At 34.4% G+C, this 15,069-nt stretch overlaps 1 protein-coding gene across 5 annotated transcripts in view; it reads left to right on the forward strand.

The window, feature by feature from the left end:
- The window catches only part of RPAP2 (RNA polymerase II associated protein 2), a 109,181-nt gene that overhangs the window by 311 nt on the left and 93,801 nt on the right, over positions 1 to 15,069 (forward strand). For all 5 annotated transcript variants that reach the window (XR_012130236.1, XM_073234274.1, XM_017666488.3 and 2 more), the window contains exons 2-6: positions 526 to 571; positions 3,950 to 4,064; positions 11,984 to 12,082; positions 12,279 to 12,344; positions 14,254 to 14,342. Coding sequence is in view for 4 of the 5 variants with exons in the window: in XM_073234274.1 (XP_073090375.1) it covers positions 526 to 571; positions 3,950 to 4,064; positions 11,984 to 12,082; positions 12,279 to 12,344; positions 14,254 to 14,342 (415 nt within the window). In the remaining variant the exon portion in view is untranslated. The remainder of the gene's footprint in view (positions 1 to 525; positions 572 to 3,949; positions 4,065 to 11,983; positions 12,083 to 12,278; positions 12,345 to 14,253; positions 14,343 to 15,069) is intronic.

Consider the following 15,069-nt stretch of genomic DNA (forward strand, 5'->3'; position numbering starts at 1 on the left):
CCCCCGGGGCTGCCTCCGAGGAAACGGGCAGTAGGGAGCTGGGAGCCTAGCGCTGGGGTCGCCAGAGTGGGGTCAGCTAGGACAGCGCCGTCAGGCGGCGTACAGCTGGCCTGGAACCCAGCGCTGGCCCTCCTGCGAGACGTACTGCTTCTGGGGGTGTCCCGATTCCCTGAGGGATCGGCTTTCTTTCCCCGGGAGCGAACATTTGGGGGACTGGGAGAGGCTGCCCCCAGAAGTGCCAGATCTCAGATTTGCAGGAGTGCTTAGCAATGCATTATGACACAGGACAAAATTCAGTCCCCAAAGAGGTTACATTTTAACCAAGAAAAATTAGGAAATAATTAATTTACAGAAATAAACTGGATTCTCAACTTGTTTCATTTGATTTACAGGATTGGAAATGAAATGTGTGGCAAAGAAGAAAAGGTGGTCTGCAGTTTTTTGCAGGAATCTGCCCTGTAACCTAGTGTCCTCTAACCTAGTATGTTATGTAGACCTGACCTTATTTTCTGTCTTTAATTGTAGATACTACACAGACAAGTGCCTTGAAACAAGAAGATGCTTATAAAAGGTATGAGAACTACTTGAACAACTGCATGCATTTAGCTGTTTAGCTCATTAATTGAACCACTTTCAAAAATAGTAATGGATGCTACCTTAAAGAAAATTATGAGAGAGAAGTAGACAATCTGGGAAGCATTATAAATTCTTATATGGACTGTTACATCCTTCCTCCAGGCTTTAAGAAAACCAAATTAGACACTTTTAGATTACTGGTGAAGGGAGGAGTACTTGTAGAAAGATGTTGTAACTCCAGGGGAAAAATTCTGGACAAATACCTTTGAAACCAAAAATCAATCAAAGAGAGAAATAAAGTTTATTTCTTACGAGTAGTCGTTCACTTCTGCTGCCCCGTGTCTCTTATGACCAGGCTGAGGAAGAACCCTTCACCCAACCTCTCCTGTCCAGGTAAGCCCAGCTTGCCTAGTAATTACCTATTGATATGGAGATGAACTACTCTCCACCGCTTGGAAACACCCATTGCAGGAAGATGCACTAAAGCCAGGCAAGAGATTCTGGAAATACGCAATTTTCCCCACAGGTGTCTATGGGACTAAACATTCCTGAATTAACTAGGTACTCCTTTTCTACCTATTCAGATATACTCCTTTAATTGCTTTATATGTCAGAATCTCCAGGAAACCTTTTCTCTTCTTTGTTTACCTCATGTCTGTATTTTCAACAAAAAGTTGTCTACTCTCTCTTGGTTTCTCTAAAGCAGGCAAGATTTATCGTCACAAAAGGTTTTTTAAATAGCAGTTTATTAGGATGATTAAAATACATATTTCTGTGATTTATTCTTTTATTAAGTATTGGCTCTGGCCTTAATTTATTCATTTCTTCAAAAATTATGTAGAGTGTAAGATATGCCAGAGCTGTATTCGGCCCTGACAGTATGGTTTTGAACTGAACTGACAGTTCCTGTGCAGTGGAACAAAGAAATACCAGTTAAATTATCATAAGTAAATGCATAATTACAAATTGTGATTCTGGGGAAGTAAAAAGTGAGCTGACTTCTGAAGACAAAGTAGTCATTAACCAAAGAGTTGTGAGGAGAGACCTCTGGACAGAAAGGTGGCAGTATGTGTGAAGCCCCCAAGGTAAGAAAAACCTAGTCGAAGGAGAGATGCTCATGATGATAGGCAGCTTTCTGAGCAAGGGAAGAAAGACGCATAGGAAAAGTTTATAGAGAGACAGGCAGGATTCCATTTATATAGTATCTGGTAGGCCTTGGTGAGAAATTCAGATTTTCTGAGTGCAAATGAGAAACCTTTAAGTAATAAAGTGCTAGAATTTAGGTTTAAAAAGTTTTAAGATGTCAGCGATGCTGATCATCTGGAAATGGAGAGATTGGATAGATTTGTGGTCTGTTTGAAGAGTATTTCCCTGTGGAGCAGCATGATACTACTGACTTGGCTTTAGGAAATAATTGCAAAACTAAAGTTTAAGTAATATTGATAATGATGGTAATTTTCAGTTCTTCTCAATACTGATGTGACCACAAACCCAAGGAGATATATTTTATTCTGAGGACTACAATGTGAGAAATGTAAGTAAACTGAAATATATTTTGAGCAGATTACCCAGGATGATGAAGCAATTAAAAATCCATGGAGGTAACCAAATAGTTGTGGAGTGAGTGATCATTTACAAACCTATTCCAACTGAAAAATACTTTTAACATTTCATCCAGCTGAATAGCATTAAGCCAGAAATTAAGGAACTTGGCGAAAATATAAAACAATTCCACTCTTCTCACTAAATTTTTCATTTAAAAATAATATTAACAGGTATGTTATTATTATATGAATTAATAAATGCTTTAAAATCTTCTCACTTTTAATCTGAATATGGTAAATATCAACAAATTTCATCCACATAAGAAAACATTTTAGCTTTACAAGTATAGAGTGCTGAGACCAGAAAGTTTGAGAACCGCTACTGTTTACGACATTCCTTGTCATCATTTGGAACAGAGGGCAGCAGTGTGACAAAGAAACACTCTAAGTATCTGTCAATAAAGAGTGAGTGTGACTTTTATTGCATGTTGAGGTACTTAACAGCTTGAGTCAGCAATTCCTTAATGCAGGTTGTATACTGATCTTAGCATATGACATAGCTTTTATTGGTAGGCAGCAAAATGAGAAAAATAAAGAAAATAATGTTCAGAAAACTAAATACATTCAATATAAAGAACTACCTTTTAATCTGTGTTTCTTTTATTCTCTGATGTAAGAATGGCCTTTATAAAGTGTTAGGAGAACAGGTATTGCAAATTTCTTCTTGTTTGAATGTCTGTATTTGGCAAAAGAAGTGGTTGGTGATCCTTTGTCAGTCTTCCAAATTGCTTTTATAAAACATTGCTCCAGGCAGGGAATTAGAGTCAAAAGTCTTAGAGTCAATGAAGGTAGAGAGAAAAGGCCAGTACTTTCTAGGTTCAGATATGTGAGTCAAGTCAAGGTCCAGGAGGCCAGCAAAGATAGTTCTGGTAGACAAGTAGAAACCAGTGTAGGAAAGGAGCAATAAGTCAGCAAGATTGTTGGTATCTTTGGTCCTATGGCAGTGACTCTCAGCCCAGTTGCACACTAAGATTGTCTGGAGCACTTTTAAGAAAACTAATAACCAGGCCCCATCTTCAGAGATTCTGATTTAATTAGCATACAATTAAATGGGACCTGAGCATAGTATCTTTTTAAAAAAAATCTCCAGTGATCCTAACGTGAAGCTAGAATTGAAAACCACTATCCTAGGGCCATTGTCTGTTCAGATAGCCTCCGCTTTTATGTTGCATGATGTGTAGGGGCCAGCGAAGGCTGACAAGAGTCCCACTGGTGCCAGGACAAAGACCAGCCCTCATAGGAAGATTGTTTTCCTAAACCACACAGTCATATCAATTTAGTTATTTAATAAGAGTTTAAAACAAAAGTAAATAAATACTTCTTTGCAGATATGGTTCTGTCCTATCAAACTTAACTTTTGAGATTTAACATAAATTTTACTCTCAAGTTAAAACAGCTGAAGTTCTTTTCCTCTCTAATCTTTTTTGTACTTCTAATCTCTTCTATTTTCAGACGAAAAACCTCCCTTTTTATATACATGCAGGAGTGACTGAGAGAGCATAAACTCTAACTTGCAGAAAGATTTCACCTTATTGTCTTTTTGTAGGAGTTTCTAAGTTCTTCCTTGTGCTCTGTGACCTAGAAATCAAATAATCCTTTTATTGCAGACATTGAAAAGTCGTGAATCAAAGTAACAGCATTAAAAAATACACACTTAATTTAAGTAGCAAAATATTATGTTAGTATTGTATTTAAAATATAGAGAGTTGACTGTGATAAAACAAAATAGAATAACTTTAAAATTTTAAATATATATTTTTTAATTTTAGGAAGGCAGAACTAGAAGCAGCTGTGAGAAAGAAGATTGTGTTTGAGAGAAAAGCTCTACATATTGTTGAACAGCTTTTAGAAGAGAGTATTACGGAAGAATTCCTAAGGGAGTGTGTATGTATTGACAAATTATTACTTTTGTAGTATGTTTAGATCTGTACAATATGAAACTTCCTTGAATTATTGAAATTGCTGATCTGTTCTCAGTTGCTAGATGCAGGTAACATGCTGTATAATTTGTGCTTTTAAAAATAATCAAAAGTTATGCATTCCTTGTATAATGACTTTAAGATGCACTAATATAAAATAGCATGCATATTTTACACTTTAATGGTAATTCTTTTAACATGTCTGCTAATCTCAGTTAATTTTCATCACCTTGCACTAATGATCCCAATGTCATTTTTCATATTCTGTGGAATTTGTCTTATTTCAAACTTCTTACTTTGTTCCATTTCCATTGTCTCATTTTAGTCACAGGTTATTATTTTTGTTAATGTAATTCCATTAATTTTGATATTTTAAAAACCTGAAATATAAATAAATCATTTATGACTTAACACATAACAATAGAATTATAATTGCTTTAAAATTTTGAATGGAAATTTCTGTTCTCATAATACTGAAGAGAAAAAAAAGAAAATTAGAATGCAGTTTCTTTTGCTAAAACAATTTTTAGTGTGCCTCAGATTTTTCTAAACAGGAGTATAAACATAACATTTAAAATTAATATAGGTAACTACATCAGAATCTACATGTATGATGACACTAAAAAAAACATAACTAGAAATGCTTTGTTGGAAACAAATACTTTATATCACCCTCAATTAAAAGCATTTCAATCCCTGTGAAAATTGAAAAACTCATAAAGATCTCAAAGTTGTGAAACACGAGTTGAGATTATTTGAACAGGAAGATGTTAACGGAAAATAGTTGTTAGCGTATAACAACCACCTCATCATCCTTCTGTACAGTTTTTTCAGAGGCTGGAAATTTTTGCACAAAAATTTGTTCAGGAGTTAAAATGACACCTTTAATATACTTTGTTTTTAAGATTGTGCTTAAAGAATAGATAAAATTATATTTGATTATTTTGTGTGGTTTGTTTTTAATATTACTTAAAAATATATATATATACATACTTTCAGTATTTTGCTTTGCTATAGCAATCACTGTAGCACCACTTCCTCCTGCCTCAGAATCATTTCATGAAGTGTAAAATCTACAAAGCTATCTAGTCTACTGTGGCAGAACTTTTGTTTTTAAAAGCTAACTTTTTCTGAAGTTATACTTGATACACAATATTATGTCAGTTTCAGGTGTACAACATAGTGATTTGACAGTATTATACAATATTCCGTTGTATTAATGTACTACATCTTCTTTATCCATTCATCTATTGATGGGCACTTTTTTGCTTCCGTATCTTGGCTGTTGTAACTAATGTAGAAATAAACATAGTAGTGCATATATCTTTTTGAATCAGTGATCTGGTTTTCTTTGAGTAAATTTCTAGAAGTGGAATTGCTGGGTTATATGATGTTTCTATTTTTATGTTTTTGAGGAACCTCCTTACTGCTTTCCACAGTGGCTATACCAATTTGTATTCCCACCAACAGTATAGGAGGATTCCCTTTTCTCCACATCCTTGCCAACACTTGTTATTCTTGGCTTTTGGATTGTAGCCATTCTGACTGGTATGAGGGGATATCTCAGTTTGGTTTTGATTTGCAGTTTCCTGATGAGTAGTGATGTTCAGCATCTTGGCATCTTTTCATGTGCCTGTTGACTGTCTGTATGTCTCTTTGGAAAAATGTACATTCAGGTCCTCAGCCCATTTTTTAAATTTATTTTTTATTTTTTATTTTTGTGTTGAGTTGTATGAGTCCTTTATGTATTTTGGATATCAGCCCCTTATCAGATAAATCATTTACAAATATATTCTCCCATACAGTAGGTTGCCTTTTTGTTTTGTTGATGGTTTCCTTTGCTGTGCAGAAGCTTTTCTGTTTGATGTAGTCCTGCTTGTTTATTTTTGCTTATGTTTCCATTGTCCAGGGAGGTTTATCAAGAAAAAAATTACTAATGCTGGTGTTTAAGAGATCACCTGCTTTCTTCTATGAGTTTTATGGTTTCATGTCTTACATTTAGCTGTGTAATCCATTTTGAGTTTATTTTTGTGTTTGTTATAAGACAGTGATCCAGTTTCAGTCTCTTGCATGTAGCTTTCCAGTTTTCCCAGCACACTTTATTGAAGAGACTGTCTTTTCTCCATTGTATATTCTGCTTTCTTTGTCATATAGCAATTGACCATTTATGTGTGGGTTTATTCCTGGGCTCTTGTTCTGTTCATTCATCTATATATCTATTCTTGTGCCAGTACCATACTGTTATAATCACTGCAGCTTTTTACTGTAGCTTTTTACTGTAGCTTGAAATCAGGGAGCATGATACCCCCAGCTTTGTTCTTTCTCAAGTTTGCTTTGGATACTTGGGGTCTTTTGTGATTCCATCCAAATTTGAGGATTACTTACTCTAGTTCACTGAAAAATGCCGTTGGTATTTTGATAGGGATTGTGTTGAATCTGTAGGTAAGTTTGGGCAGTATGGCCATTTGACAGTATTTTTCCTATTCATGAGCATGGAATAGCTTTCCATTTATTTATCATCTTCAGTTTCTTTCATCAGTGTCTTACAGTTTCAAAGTCTTACAGGTCTTTCACCTCCTTGGTTAGATTTATTCCTCGGTATTTTATTCTTTTTGATGCAATTTTAAGTGGAATTGTTTTCTTGATTTCTCTTTCTGCTAGTTTGTTATTACTATATAGAAATGCAACAGATTTTTATATGTTGGTTTTATATCCTGCAATTTTGCTGAACTCATTTATCAGTTCTAAAAGTTTTTTGGTGGAGTCTTAGGGTTTTCTATGTATAGTATCATTCATCTACAAATAGTGACAGTTTTACTTCTTAGCAATTTCAATACCTTTTATTTCTTTTTCTTGTCTGATTGCTGTGGCTAGGATTTCCAGTACTATGTTGAATGTAAGTGGTAAGAGTTGGCATCATTGTCTTGTTCCTGATCTTAAAAGCTTTCATCTTTTCACCATGAGTATGATGTTAGCTGTAGGTTTGTCATATATGATCTTTATTATGTTGAGGTATTTTTACCCCTGTACTCACTTAGTTGGTTTTTTTTTTTTTACCATGAATGGATGTTGAATTTTGTCAAATGCTTTTCAGTATCTGTTGAGGTGATCATATGGTTTTTATCCTTTTGATAATGTGGTATATCACATTGATTGATTTAGAGATACTGACCCATCCTTATATCCCTGGAATGAATCGCACTTGATGATGATGAATAATCCTTTCGATGTGTTTTTTAATTAGGTTTCCTTATATTTTGTTTAGGACTTTTCCATCTGTGTTCAGTATATGGGTCTGTAATTTTCTTTTTTTGTTGTGTCTTTGTCTGGTTTTGGTATTGGAGTGACGTTGACCTCCTAGAATAAGTTTGAAGTATTCTTTCCTCTTCTTTTCTTGAAATACTTTAAGAAGGATAGGTATTAGCTTTACTCTAAATGTTTGGTAGAATTCAGCTGTGAGGCCATCTGGTAATGGACTTTTGTTGGGAGGCTTTTGATTACCAGTTCAATTTTATAACTAGTAATTAGTCTCTTCAACCTACTGTTTCTTCCTGGATCAGTCTTGGAAGAATGTTATATTTCTAGGAGTTTATCCATTTCTTCTAGGTTGTCTAATTTATTAGCATATAATTTTTCATGTAATACTATTTCTGTGGTGTTGGTTGTAACTTCTTTTTCCTTTCCCTTTTTTATTTGTGTCCTCTCTCTTTCTTGATAGATGTGGCAAAGGGTTTGTCTAGTTTATCTTGTCTAAAACCAGCTCTTAGTTTCAATTGATTTTTTTTCAGTTTCTTAGTCTCCATTTCATTTATTTCTGCTCTGATCTTTATTATGTCCTTCTACTAACTGTGGGCTTTGTTCTTGTTTTTGTAGTTCTTTAGTTGTAGGATTATATTGTTTTTTTGAGATTGTTCTTGTTTCTTGAGGTGGGCCTGTATTGCTCTAACTTCCCTCTTAGAAACACTTCTGCTGTGTTCCACATATTCTGAACTGTTGTGTTTCCAATTTCATGTCTCCATGTATTTTTTTACTTCCTCTTTGATCTGTTTATTGATCCATTGAGTATTTAGAAGCATGTTGTTTAGCCTCCTGTTTAGCCCCCATGTGTTTGTGTTTTTTTCCTGTTTTTTTTTTGTAATTGATTTCTAGTTTCATACTGTTGTTGTCCAAAAAGATGCTTAATATGATTTCAGTCTTTCTAAATTTATTGAGATTTATTTTATGACCTAATAAGTGATCTGTCTTGGAAAACATTCCATGTTCACTTGGGAAGAATGTGTATTCTGTTACCTGAAGAAAACAAGACCCCTGATTCAAAAAGACATATACCCCCCTATGTTTATCACAGCATTATTTACAATAGCCAATATATGGAAGCAACCTAAGGGTCCATCAGTAGATGAATGGATAAAGAAGTGGTACATATACACAATATATTATTATTCAGCCATAAGAAGAAAAAAAATCCTACCATTTGCAACAACATGGATGGAGCTAGAGGATATTATGCTCAGTGAAATAAGCCAGGTGGAGAAAGACAGTACCAAATGATTTCACTCATTTATGAAGTGTAACAGCAAAGCAAAACTGAAGGAACAAAACAGCAGCAGACACACAGACTCCAAGAAGGGACTAGTGGTTACCGAAGGGAAGGGGTTGAGAGGGTGGGTAGGGAGGGAGGGAGAAGGGGATTAAGGGACACTATAGTTAGCACTCACAATATAGGCAGGTGACAGGGAAGGTAGTACAGCATGAAGAAGACAAGTAATGACTCTATAGCATCTTACGCTGATTGACAGTGATTACAAAGGAGTGGGGATGACTTGATAATATGGGTGAATGTTGAAACCACATTGTTGCTCAAGGGAAACCTTAAGATTGTATATCAATGAATCCTTAATTAAATTTTAAAAATGTATATTCTGCTGGTTTTGGGTAGAATGTTTTGTATATATTTGCTAGGTGCTTCTGGTCTGTCAATCAGTGCTACTGGTTCCTGTTGATTTTCTGTCTAGGTGATCTATCTGTTGATGTAAATTGGATGTTAAATTCCTCTACTATTATTGTGTTACTGTTAATTTATCCCTTTAGGTCTGTTTGTATTTGCTTTACATATTTAGATGCTCCTATAATGGATGCATAGATATTTATAGTTGTTATATCCTCTTGTTAGGTTGATCCCTTTATCATTATGTAGTATGATACATATTCTTGGTCTCTTGTTAGTTTCTTTGTTTTGAATTCTGTTTTGTCTAAGTATTGCTACTCCTGCTCTTTTTCACTTTTATTTCCCATTGTTCACTTTTTAGTCTATATGTGTCCTTACGTTTAAAGTGAGTCTTGTAGGTAGCCTATAGATGGATCTTGTTTCTTTATCTATTCAGCCACTCTATATCTTTTGATGGAAGCAAATAGTTCATTTACATTTAAGGTAGTTATTGATAGGTATGTACTCATTGCCATTTTGTTGATTGTTTTTTGGTTGTTTTTGTAGTTCTCTTTCCTTTCTTCCTCTCTCGCTCTCTTCCCTTGTGATTTAATAATTGTCTTTATAGTGTTATGCTTGGGTTCCTTTGTCTTTATTTCTTGTGTATCTGTTACAGAATTTAGGTTTGTGGTTACCATAAGGTTCATATATAGCTTCCTATATATATAATTTCAAACATATTCTAAAAGTACTTATTTATTATTATATCCCCCTCCAATTTTTATTTATATGATATAATTTACATCTTTTATTTTGTGTATCTCTAGGCTAATTGTGTGTGCAATTGATTTTCCCGCTTTTGTCTTTTGAACATCATACTCACTTTGTGAGTGTTTGGTCTACTACCTTTACTGCAGGTTTGTTTTCCTTTATGAAAAACATTTAAATTTAAAAACATTTACATCTAAAGAAGTCCCTTTAACATATTCTGTAAGACTGTTTGAATGGTGATGAATTCTTGTAACCTTTGTTTATCTGGAAAACTTTTAATCTCTCCTTCAACTCTGAATGATAACCTTGCTGGGTAGAGTATTCTTTGTTTTAGATTTTTTAGCACTTTGAATATTTCATGCCACTCCCTTCCAGCCTGTAAAGCTTCTGAAAAATCTCTCGTAGGTGATTGCAGTTTTCTTACTGCTTTTAAGATTCTGTCTTTATCTTTAATCTTTGCCATTTTTATTACTATTTGTCTTGGTGTGGGCCTCTTTGGGTTCATCTAGTTAGGGGCTCTCTGCACTTCCAGGACCTGGATGTTTGTTTCCTTCCCCAGGTTGAAGAAGTTTTCAGCAATAGTTTCTTCAAGTAAACTTTCACCTCTTTCTCCTGCTCTTCTTCTGAGACCCCTATAATTTGGATATTATTTTGTGTATAGTTGTCACAGAGCTCTCTTAGCATCTTCTTGTTTTTAGAATTTTTTCTCTCTCTTCCTCAGCTTGGTTACTCTCCACTCCCCTATCTTCCAGCTCACTGATCTGTTCTTCTGTATCCTCTAGTCTACTATTATTTCCCTACATTGTATTTTTCATTTCAGCTCTTCTATTCTTTAGTTCTGACTGGTTCTTTTTTATTTTCTATTTCTTTGTCAAAGTCCTTGAGAGTTTCTATTTTCTATTTCTATTTTCTGTTTCTTTGTTGACTTGAGATTGTCTATTTTTTTGCCCCAGGTCAGTGAACATCTTTATGACAAATACTTTGAATTCCTTATCAGGTAGATTGCTTATCTGCATTTCATGTATCATTTTCTGATGTTTTGTCCTAAGAAGATACTCTGACTCCTCATTTTATCTGGTTCTCTGTGATTATTTATATGTGTTAGATTAGCTATGGCTTCTGATCTTGAAAGAAGTGGCTTTATTTAGTAGGTGTCCTGTAGTGTCCAGAAGCACAAAACCCCTGCTCACCAGACCAGCTGCACCAGGAGAGTTTCCTGGTGTAGTTGGGCCATGACCACTGTGGGATGGCCAAATCCCACTGCTATGCCTCAGTGTACAATGCCTGGTTATTCTACAGTGTGTTGTGGGTGGGGCCACCCTCTGCCTGACTGCTCACAATAGCCAACTAGTGCTAGGCTGGGTTTGTTTAGTGGGGCTGAGCAGGTGGGGCAGATGGAGTGTTTCAGATCTGGTTTGCACAAATGTCTGGTTATAGGGCTGCAAGAGGGCTGAAAAGTGCTGCTCGCTGCCCTTTCTTCAGAGAGATCATCCTCAGCTCCCCACCCCTCTGGCACATTTCTCAAGGCTAACTAATCTCCTTTCAAACTGTTTCTTCTGTGGATCAACAGAGCTTGCCAGCTCTCTACAAGCAGAAATTTAGCCTTCCACCACCCTCCAGCTCTCCCTGGTGTCCAGCCCCATTAGTTTTCAAAGCCCAATATTATGGGGATTGATCTTCCGGGAGCAGGTCTACAGGGCCAAGTGTGCTGGGTTCCTAAGCATTTTTCTCCTCCCCACTCCTTTCCTCTGTTCCCCCAACTTGTGGGTTGGGATGGAGGAAGAACTTGAATCCTAATCTATCACGGACCTGCCCCTTTACCCTTAATGTGGCCTTCTCTTTTTTGACATGTGTAGGTCTGTTCTGTTAGTCAGGTCATTTTCAGAGTTAGTTGTATTATATTTAGTTGCTTCTTTGGTGTGTTTATGTGGAATGAGACTATTAGCAGTGACCCCTTATTCTGCCATCTTCCTCCACTCTCAATAGCTAACATTTTTTGATTGCTTACTCTGTGTGGACCACTTTTCTAAGTGCATTTCCTTTATTTTCTCCTCTGATTCTAACCTTAAATCAATGAGATAGACTGTTGTTATCCTTTTGTTTTCAGATGAGATTTATGAGGCTTAGCTGATAAATGAATTTTTCCAGTCATCTGGGGTAGAAATGACCTTCTCTATTAATTATAGGGGAAGTTCATTACACCTACTCACTACAGTGATGTTGTGGATGAACGTTCCATCATCAAACTCTGTGGTTATCCATTGTGTCAGAAGAAGTTGGGAATTGTAAGTAACTTTTTAAAAATACAGGATTTTTAATTTTATATTTAGCAAAATATTTTGTAGAAAGAACAAGAAATGAAACAGAAGTTATGAACTAATGACATGTTAGCCAAAGACATGTAGATGACTTAATCTTGTAATATAAAGTTCATGTTTACTACTTCAATTATTTTGTAAGCTGTACTTTCTCTTTCTTTAGGTACCGAAACAGAAATATAAAATTTCTACCAAAACCAACAAAGTCTATGATATTACTGAAAGAAAGGTAAGTTTAAATGTTATTTTCAATGTGTTAGTTATCTTTTAATATACTAAATGGAATTCTAAAAGTGTATAGAATCTTACCTTTTAGAAGATAGCCATTTTAAAAGTTTTTTATTCATATATATTTCATTCAAAGTGTTAAAATCTCTTTGCTTACACTTTAAGTAATACTTGAACATTTAAAATTAAAAGTGCATATTCACAAATTCAGGCAAGTAAGGCATGGAACAGAATAGAAGGCCAGAAACAGATTGACCACATGTATGGTCACTTGATATTATATGACAACAGGAGTAGTACAGATCAGTGGGGAATTGGATTCTTTAGTAAATAGTACTGGCACAATTAGTTATCCATATGGAAAAAAATGAAAATTGACCCCTATATCAGGGTACATAGAAAGATCAGTTTTAGGTAGGTTAAAGACCTAATGTAAAAGACAAACCTTTTTGAAAACAGTATATGAGGATATCTTTCTAAACTTGGACTAGAGGGAACTAAAAAAAATAGAAAAGTATAGACTAGCAAGGAGAAATTGATACATTTTCCTACATTAAAATTAAAAACATTTCCTCATCAGAAGTTTCCAAGAAAATGAAAAGATAAGCTATAGATCAGAAGCTACTAATCACGTATAAGTGACTATGGAGTCATAACTAGAATATATAAGAAGAAGACAAAACAACCTCATAGAAAAATATTGCAAAAGGAACTTGAATGGCTAATGAGTACATGAAAAGATGCTAAACTTTATCAGTAATCAGGGAAATAGCAAATAAAAACAATTGATTTATGTTTTCACAGACCCCAAATTAGCAAAATTATAAAAATCTGACATTAGGAACTCTTTATACTAGCAGTCCAATAAAAATTGGTACCTTTTTGAGAAACTTTGTCATTATCTAGTAAAGTCAAATTAGCATGTTCCTTGTCACCAAGCCTTTTTATTCTGTGATATATATCCTAAGAAAATTGTTGCCCATGTGCACAACTACAAATGAATGTGAATGTTCCTAGTTGGAAAAAAAGTGTGGCATATACATAGAGTGGAGTATCATCCAGCTTTAAAAGGAAGAAAATTTTGATATGCTACAACATCAATGAACTTTGAAGACATGCTGAGTGAAATGAGCCCACACAAAAGGGCGAATATTACAGTTCCACTTACATGAGGTAGTACCTAGAGTAGTCATATTCACAGAGACGAAAGTAGAATGGTGGTTATCAAAGAGGACAGAAATGGGGAATTATTATTTAGTGCATAGTTTCACTTTTGCAAGATGAAAGGAATTCTGGAGATGAATGGTGATGATGGTTGCGCAACGGTGAGAAGGTACTTAATGTTACTGAACTGTACAAGTTAAAAATGGTTAAGATAGTAAAATTATTTTGTCACAGTTATTATTTTAAAAATGTTCATGACATTGTAGTGATAGCAAAAAAAAATAAAAACTCAGTGGTCCATAATAAGTCAATAAATACTTATGCAGTGGCATGTAATACACAGTGTAAATGAATAAGCTGCAACTATATGAATCTCAAAAATATATGGAACAAAAGAAAACAAGAATACATAACAATATGATTCCTTCAGACAAAGTTTAAAAATAGGCAAACTGAATGCTATATTTTGTAAGGATATGTATATAAGGTAACAAAACTAAAGTGAAGCAAGGGAGTTACACAAAATTTATGATAGTGGTTGTCGCTGGGGAATATGGAGAGTGGTGCTGTCAAGGATGAGGCATTAGAGGCCTTAAAAGGTTTTAAGTGTCTTCTTGGGCGGTAGATTCATGGGTTTTAATGTTTTCTTTGAACTACATATTTATGTTTTGTACTCTCTTCTGTATGTAAGTTGTGTTTCACAGTAAGGAAAAAATAATTTGCTAGTTTAAAAATGTTGTTTTCAGTGTTTTTGCAGCAATTTTTGCTATAAAGCATCTAAGCTTTTTGAAGCACAAATTCCTAAAACTCCGGTATGGGTTCGAGAAGAAGAAAGGTAATTTAAATCATTATGTGTACATTTGTTCATATATTCTGATAAATTCTTTCTGCTTTTTGAGATATGCAGAGAGTAAGTCTTGTTTTCTATAGAATATGAATTGTGAAACGGTTATATTTGAAGCATAACTATTAAGGATTTTATACTTAAAATCAGAAAATTAATACATACAAATGTTATTTGTTTGCTATTATAGCTTTAATCATAAAACTGAATTTTGTTTCCTGCTGTGGTAATTATTTCTATTACTCCTATTAATATAATAACCCTGTAGTAAAAATGTAAAATTTTTCTCAGAAGATACTGGACCTTATGATCCAACTGAACTCAGTTTGTTGTTAGAAAACTATGTTCTAAGATTAAAAAGTTCAGGTTGCTAATTCATTCAGCCTTTATTAAAAATCAGTACAGTATTTTATGCATTTAAAGAAATCTCATTCAGAGAGTCATTTTTAGCAAAAATATTTATGGACATTCCTGGGGTTTTGCCTTTCAGGAAGTGTTCAAACATTTACAACATTTTAGTAGTTGTGAATTTGAGAGAAAATTTATTATTGAGCAAATGACATAATAATATTAAAATGGTAACAAAACTATTATTATGTATTTAAACTGTATTGTTTAGAAATTCCAAACAAAGTCTTAAATTAATGAGATAATATCCCAGTAATTCTTTTTTGATAGAGAATATTATAACACAAGGCAGTGTTATTTGTAATAAAAT

The sequence above is a fragment of the Manis javanica genome, chromosome 4 (assembly GCF_040802235.1).
Source record: "Manis javanica isolate MJ-LG chromosome 4, MJ_LKY, whole genome shotgun sequence".
Classification (NCBI taxonomy): domain Eukaryota; kingdom Metazoa; phylum Chordata; class Mammalia; order Pholidota; family Manidae; genus Manis; species Manis javanica.